Source organism: Zootoca vivipara, chromosome 8 (genome assembly GCF_965207765.1).
Source record: "Zootoca vivipara chromosome 8, rZooViv2.hap1.1, whole genome shotgun sequence".
NCBI lineage: Eukaryota > Metazoa > Chordata > Lepidosauria > Squamata > Lacertidae > Zootoca > Zootoca vivipara.
In genome coordinates this window covers 59,301,483-59,309,942 of record NC_142591.1, presented here as the reverse complement: position 1 = coordinate 59,309,942, position 8,460 = coordinate 59,301,483, and the positions used below count along the sequence as shown (strand labels likewise).

Sequence of the window (8,460 nt, the reverse complement as noted above, 5' to 3'; positions counted from 1 at the left end):
GACAATGCTAAAGAGACGGTGTATTTCGAAACAAGCAACAACATAAGACAACACATAAGACACGCTATTAAAAGACTTGACCAAAGATCCAAATAATTAATCTGAGGCCAATGTAAGCTTAAATATGTCTACTGTAAAATTTTGTCCAAAAAATATAACCCGAACAAAAAGCACAACAATTCTGTAGTGTACCAAGTGTATATTTCAATTTACTGTATGCAATCTAACAACAAATTTGGTCATAATTTACCAGATATACATAAATGATTTAAGTAGCAAAAGGAGATTCGGTTTCAAGAGAATAAGTAAAATACATTAAGAATGTAAAGCCAGGTCCAGTTTAAGCATTAAGTGAGTAGTATGCGCTAATAAAGCAGATTTAGGTGGATTTTGGATATATATATATATATATAATCTTTTTATATATATATAGATCTACCAATTGTAAACTATTTTAAGGGGAATAAATGGGGTGGAAGAATCTTTATACTATAACTTACATATTCACAGAGCAGAACATTTACTTAACGTTTAAAATACTTCCCATTCATATTATCTTTGCCCACTATTTTCTACTTTGGACCCCACCAGAATTACACATTACTCATTTCAGTCTAGAACGAGAATAAGATGTATTCAGTTTTTTAAAAGTAAAACTCAAGAGCTACCCATCTGTCAGGTTTACAGTGATGTGGATTCTACCAATGAAGGTTTTGGATAGAAAAGGTTATACATTTTAATACCCATATAATCTCTGTTTCATCCTGCAGAAACAGTGTCTAACATTAAGCCATTGCTGTATTGAAAGAAGGGATAATAAAGCAGTCTCTTTAAATATATATATATATATATATATATCTACTTCAATCAGATGGAGCACCATTAAGATTCCATCTGTCAAAGCAATTAAGTTTACCACACAACTACCATAATTTAGTTATCAGATATAAAATAGGAAAATATACTCATTTTAAAGTTAAACTCAAATATGGTGACCCCCTCAACTTATATAATACAGTACTATCACACTGGCCTAGCTATGTGTTATGGTAAATGCTGTGCATATTTATTCATTGTGACATAGAAATATATTGAATGCAGGTAGCATTCAGGTAGCTCACTTGCATTCAGGCTAGTTGAAATTGAGAATTCTAAGCATAAAAAGGTGCAATACCCTCCCTTTCCCTCAGAAAAAGGCCTGAAATCATTGGTACAATATAACAAGTTTAGAAAAGATTTATGGCTACAAAAATTCAAGTTTCAATATCTCATCCAAAAACAGAAGCAAAGAGCATTGGGGATAAATAGCTCTAGCAGTTATATTAACAAATACCATTTTTTTTTAAAAAAAATGTTCCAGCAAATTAAGCTGCCAATTAAAATGTAGTTTGGTATATAAAAGAACCCCCAAAATAGTAGAGAAGCAAAAGTTCATTTTGTGTTCACTTTAATGAAGAGCAATGGGGCACAAAAAAAGAGAAAAATGACAGCCTCATGTCTAATTTTCCACATAACAAAAATAGACAAAAGCAGACAAATTGGATTGAACTATTTAAACAAAACAAAAAAAAGCCAATTACATTTACTTCTGTGACACTCCTCAGATTCTAGGACTCTATGCTTTGTGATGGACTGAGGTATACAGTAGTGAATAAAAATGATAGCCAATAGGAATAGTGCTAAGAAAACATAAATTAAAACATGGGTAGCCATGCCAGAAAGTGTCTAATATAAAGTTATTTAAGTGACAAGGAGAAATTTACTTCATTCCAATCACAATCCTCCTTGTAGCTTTAAGTCATTATTGTATTTTTGGTGAAAAGTAGCTTTATGCAAACTCAAGATATCAAAAACCAGAAAGTCAGTAAATTAAATATCAATGATTAAGTTCTCCAGGACTTGTCAGCTAAACCACATCCTGACAAAACTAAAAGACTTAGTTCATGTCATCAAGATGCTGATATTTAAACCATTGAGGGGAAGGCAAGGGAGGTGCAGCAAAATCCCCTTTCAGGAAACATGAGCTGCTAGCCCAAATTAGCTGCATTTTGTTCACAAACTATGATTGGAATCTCAATGGAGTCAACTCCAAAGATTGCAATTTGCTTCATTCGTGTTAAAGAACACATGGATGTGTAACACAAGCACAGTTATTACTATGCTTGATTAGGACCCAAATAGCTATATCCTATAAATAATAAAAAATACATTTCTTTTGATAATTGACTGTAGATGTGAGGACTCTATAATTCAACCAAATGGTTGTATGCTTTACAGTCCTGTGCAAATATCTTAAAAAATTAATAATCCTTTTTTGCTATAAGGCTTTGACCCTACGATTTTCACAGCAACATAACTTCCATCCAGCCTGTACCATGTTTCCAAGCCTTCAGTCCAAAAATTCAACATGGTCAATCCATGTGACGTCCAAATAAAGCATCTTAAGAAATCAAGCCACCTCAGTCTTCTAAAGGCACAGAGACTTCCCCAGATTCATCCCACCGAGTCTGGTCGTTCTGTTCTTCTACATCATCAGGCAGCTCTTCGTCAGCCTCCCCCACTTCATTTTCTTCAAACTCTTCATCTCTAGGAAAATCTGTGTCCTGTACCTGATCTACTCCTTCTTGCCCTCCTGGTTGAGATTTATCTGCACAGTCAACGCAAACACCATAACGTCGAGATCCATGTCTTATTCCAACACTGGCTGCTAGCATGAAAATCTTCTTACACACCATACATTTGTACTTTTTATCCTTTTTGTGAACCTGCACAAGAGGAATCAGTGTCAATAAGTCACTTATGTTTCATATGAATCACTTGATTTGCTTGAAGTACTGCTATTAATCCAAATTATAGTTGCACACATTTTGTATTAACTCTTTCAAAGCATGAACTCTAACTATTAATAGTTGACCCAAAGTGTTGAATTTCACAAGACGTCAGAAATACACAAGTGGTTCTGTAGTACAGTTAACTCACAACTTATGTACATTTAATATTCAAACATTCAGCTTTACATGCCTGGCAATTTCTTTTAAAAATATTTAAAAGGGGGAGGGTTTATGGGAAAAAGACTTTGGTAATCTCACCCACCTTTGAACCCAAGGTGCCTTGACTATACACAATTTTGGCTTTGTGTACCATCCCCGGAACGTAACTCCCATGTAAGTTGAGAGCCGCCTCTATAACTACAATAGCTATTGTCGTATACTAGATACCTGGCTTAAACTACAAAAACGCTTCTATCCCTTACTGAATCCAGAGTTTATGTTTAACTACGCTGTTCCTGGGCAATGATTTAGAACAGTGTCAAAACCAGAAAGCAAGTTTCTGGAAAATCTGGAAGTAATTAGAACACAATTTTATTATAAGCGGAACAGCTTAGCTGTCTTATTGCCAGTGTGCACCAATATTACTTACTACAGTGACTGCTCAGACAGTTTTAGACAAGTAACACAAACCTTAGCCTTCCTTCCAGCCCCAGAGCTGCAGAGGAGGAAAGACAATTCCCTCTCCCCAACCCTGCATGACAACCCTATGGCACTACTCTCTAAAAACATATGACAGGTCAATGACCTGAAAGTGAGCAAGGTGTTTGCATGTATCTGTATTGCTAAGGGAATATTTCCTTTCATTTGTTTTTGCACCCCCATTGTGACTGGAGCAATTTGTTCAAGGTCTCAGAAAGTATATATATTCCACTGGTGTGTGAATCTGGCAGAAGTCTGCAACCCTAACCCCATTTACCTGGGAGTAAGCCCCATTGAATTCAACAGGACTTACTTTTGAGTAGATGTGGTTAGAATTACACTGTTAAACACACTGGAGTGAAGAATTATAGTCAATGAAAAATTATTATTCACCACACCAAGCTCTCCTCAACAGTTCACTATAATAATTTAAAGCTGTTACATACCAAGGAATGCCTTTTTACATGCTCTCTACGAGTAAATAGCTTTCCACAAATGTCACAGCTGAAAGATCTCACTCCTGTATGAATGAGCAAATGTCTCTTTAGTGTTCTTCTGTATTTGGCTACATAGTTACAGTGTGGACACTTCAGTTTGTTCATGATTAAAGAAGAGTCACCTAAAAATCCAAACACAAACAAATTTAATAAGTAGCAATTTGACACTCAGCAGTTAGTCATGTCCACTGATTCAACATGTCTTCCTAAATTACATCTAGTTGAAGACAGCAGAACCTATAAACGCAGAATCATACACAAGAAAATAGACATGGTGACCATACAAATATCAACAGATAATATAGCAACACACAAAAAATGCTTCATGACCAATATGCAGATGTTACTGAAATCTTTTGAAGTTGAAGGTTATTATTATCATTGTTTTGTAGGAGAGCAGATGGGAAAGGAGTACCAGTAAGCCAGAAGGAAGGTTCAAAAATCTTCAATACCTATCCCGAGAAGAGAACCATCTCAAATTCTGCCTGAATATCTACCCTTAGGTAGAAAGTTGGGTTTCTCTGGAGCTCTCTGGCTTCTTTACCTCTTCTCTTCTTCCCCCTTTTCTAAATAGAGTGGTACCTCGACAATCGAACAATTCGACTTCTGAAGGTTTCAACTTCCGAAGTCGACAACCCCGGAAGTCTTTTCACCACGTGCGTGTTCTGCGCCTGCGCAGAAGCGGCACATTGACAACCAAAGTCCTCGACTTACGAAGACGGCCACAGAACAGATCGTCTTCATAAGTCGAGGTACCACTGTAGGAGTGTTTCACACTTCAGACCCTCTTTGTTCACCATCAATTCTGGATGCAATAACAACACTTGTTTTTTGGTGCCTCTGACACTGGAGATGGAGTTTATCCAACTTGATTACTAAGAGTCAGTATGAGTTTCTCAAAAACAAGTCACACCAGATGGTTCTCCTTTCTTTTTTATATACATAGAGCTTGGTGGATCAAGGGAATGCTTTGGATGTAGGGTATTTTGATTTCTGACAAAGTCCCCCAGGAGGTTCTTGCACAGAATATCATGGTAAAATGGGCTGTTAAGCCGATTTCTAGCTGGTTGACAGATTGAACCCAAAGAGTGCTCATTAATGATTCCTTCTCAACCTGGGGAAAAAGGGCAAGTGAGGTGTCACAGGGTTCTGTCCTGGGCCTGTTGTTGCTCGACATCTTTATAAATGACTCGGACAAAGGAATTGAGAGGATGCTCATCAAATTTGGAGATAACACCAAACTCGGAGGGGTAGCTAATGCTGCTGAAGACAGAATCAAGATTCAAGATGACACCAGATTGGAGAACTGGGGAGAAACTAACAAAATGAATTTCAGTAGGGACAAATGTAAGGTTATGCACTTAGGCAGGAAGAACCAGGTGCACAAATATAAGGTGGGTGACACCTGGCTTACTAGCAGTACATGTGAAAAGGATCTAGGGGTCTTGGTGGACCACAAGCTTAATGTGAGTCAACAGTGTGATGCAGCAGCAAAAAAAGCTAATGCTATTCTAGGCTGCATCAACAGAAGTATAGAGTCCAGATCAGTAATAGTAATAGTACCACTTTATTCTGTCTCGGTCACACCACACCAGGAATATTGTGTCCAGTTCTGGACACCACAATTTAAGAATATTGACAAACTGGAACATGTGCAGAGGAGGGCAACCAAGATGATCAAGAGTTCTGGAAACTAAACCAAAGGAGTGGTTGAAGGAGTTTGGTATGTTTAGCCTGGAAAAGAGACTGAGAGGAGATATGATAGCCATCTTCAAATATCTCAAGGGCTGTCACAAGAGTGAACAAGCAGGTTTTCTCCTGCACTGGAGGGGAGAACTTGAACCAATGACTGCAAGTTACAAGAAAGATTCCAACTAAACATCAGAAAGAACTTTCTGACAGTAAGAGCTGTTCGACAGTGAATCAGACTCCTTCCAGAGGTTGTGGACTCTCCTTCCTTGGAAGTTTTAAAGCAAATGTTGCATGGCCATCTGTCATGGATGCTTTAGCCAAGATTCCTGCCTTGCAGGGGCTTGGACTAGATGACTCTCAGGGTCCCTTCCAACTCCACACTTCTATGAACTTGGAGACTTAATTATATCTGTTGACCCTGTTTTAGTTCTGTTTTGTATATCAGATGAAAGAGTACCAATGCAATGCTCTTCCTTTGGGCTTTATCTGCACCTTCCTAAAAACTGAATGGAATATGTATATCAGGCATGGCTGACCCTTTTCGGCCTGAGAGCTGCATTACACATGCATACCATATACATAGGGACACAACACACAGGCATGTAGTCTCCAAACTCACCTTTGCTCCATCCCAGATCCTATAAGCAAGGGGAGATCTGCATCCCCACTGTCTCACTTGTCTGGGCAGAGACTGAAACCTTTCTACTCACCACTGCCCATCTCTTTCTTCTCTTTCACTATTAATCAATTATTATTGCAAGTGTTAGCTGCTTCTGTAAGCAGTAAGTAAAGGTAAAGGGACCCCTGACCATTAGGTCCAGTCGTGACTGACTCTGGGGTTGCGGTGCTCATCTTGCTTTATTGGCCAAGGGAGCCGGCGTACAACTTCCAGGTCATGTGGCCAACATGACTAAGCCGCTTTTGGTGAACCAGAGCAGCGCACGGAAACACCGTTTACCTTCCTGCCGGAGGTACTTGCACTTTGACATGCTTTTGAACTGCTAGGTTGGCAGGAGCAGGGACCGAGCAACAGGAGCTCACCCCGTCGCGGAGATTCGAACCGCCGACCTTCTGATCGGCAAGCCCTAGGCTCTGGTTTAACCCACAGCTCCACCTGCATCCCATTTCTGTAAGCAGTAACTACTCCCAAATATTATTGTGAGAGACCATATTTCAGAGCTGCTGGTCACCAGTGCCACCTAGTGACTTTAAATGGAGAACAAGATCAAAGCAACATTGTATTTCATCAATAGACAAAAAAAGTTCCCAAGTGCCATAGATACTGTCTATGAGCAAATAGTTTATGAGAAAGCTAATAGTAAGACAGTTATTTTGCTTCCTGGTGAAAGTTAGAAAACACAACTATAAGAACAGTAATCTCTTAGAAACTTAATACTTGCCATTTTCCCAGGTTTCTTTTGGCCAGGATTCAGGCAACAAGCCATACTTGAAATCATTTGAAGAACCTGGTAACAATCCAAACTTGAAATCACTTGAGATACCAGGAAACATTCCAAACTTGAAATCATTTGAGGTACCTGTTGAAAGGTGATATAGGGGAAAATTATATAAAAAATATTAAGTACACATGATTGCTTTATCTATACAGTAGCCTGTAAAGAATGGTAGATATTATTTTTAATGCAGACATTAAAAAAAATTCTATCTTTGGCCGAAGCCACTATGAAGTAGTGAGAGTTGTATACTGCTGCACAGGCACAGTGGTCATGCACTGGCATTTAGCTAAGCCTGAGTACAAACCCTGCAACAGGTGAAGGTGGGTGGGTAGTGAAACAAACTGTACATCACTGTCATTGACTAGGCAGATTTCTGTACCCGCTCAGAGAAACAGCCTGACATCCTGTACCGGCATAAAATTGTGGCAGGCAAGCACAGATTAATGCAAAACAAAAAGAAAGTGACTTTCCGCAATCCAGGTTTTATGATAGGGTTGCAAGGATAAAGCACTCCCTATAGCTTTTCATTTGTTACGTTTTCATGATGATCTTCCTCCCAAAGGCATGCCAGGTTGCATACATGCAATCAAATAAAATAAAGACTCATAAAAATTGTAGCAAGTGAGGAAGTAGTAACCGTTTTGGAAGGACCTGCATTTACCCAACGTTTCTCCCCCAAAGCTGGTAGCAGAAGAGGTGCTATCAAAAAGGATCTAAAATATGGCAGGAACAACAGAAACTCTCTCCTTAAGTCCTCACCACACTAAGCACTTGTGGTTTTACATTACAGGCACACTATCGAATAAAACTGCTCAACAGTCATTCCCACCTACCACATTCAAAACAAAATCCAAGCAGTAAACAGACAGTAGATCTGCAACTGAAACTAATTCATCCTGGGAGATAAGTGAAACTCGGCCTCCACAGATGAACTTGGACCTAAACAGCCACACCTACTAAAATGGTTGTGCACAATGTGCAAAGCAAATGCACAATGCGGGGAAAGAGTGCAACTGGAAAGGGGGTGCACTTGAGCATTCAGCTAAAGTACCTGAAGTCATATGTGCACAGCCCAATGAGCTGCATTTCAGGATCTAAACGCTTTACCTGCAGCCCAAGCAGTATCACTACAGTATAGTAAATACCTTCCCTCACCACAAGCTACTGTAAGCTTCCCACAATGCTCTCAGAAGTCAATGTACCTAGAACCAATCAGGACGCAGCATCTTCTCTCCATATGCTGCTGCCCTAACATATTGCCACCAGTGTTCGAAACTCCCATTGTTCTCTAGGCATATTTTGTGACACAGAATTTCATTAATGTGAGCAGTTTCTGAGTTCTGG

General features: G+C 39.1%; 1 protein-coding gene across 1 annotated transcript in view; it reads right to left on the bottom strand.

Annotated features, from left to right (window-relative positions):
* Nucleotides 1–179: 179 nt before the first annotated feature.
* The window catches only part of ZBTB10 (zinc finger and BTB domain containing 10), a 28,840-nt gene continuing 20,559 nt past the window's right edge, over nt 180–8,460 (bottom strand). Inside the window, exons 3-5 of the mRNA XM_035125615.3 lie at nt 7,060–7,197; nt 3,917–4,089; nt 180–2,765 (exon numbers count right to left, since the gene is read on the bottom strand). Coding sequence (XP_034981506.3) covers nt 2,460–2,765; nt 3,917–4,089; nt 7,060–7,197 — 617 coding nt within the window. The 3' untranslated portion in view covers nt 180–2,459. The remainder of the gene's footprint in view (nt 2,766–3,916; nt 4,090–7,059; nt 7,198–8,460) is intronic.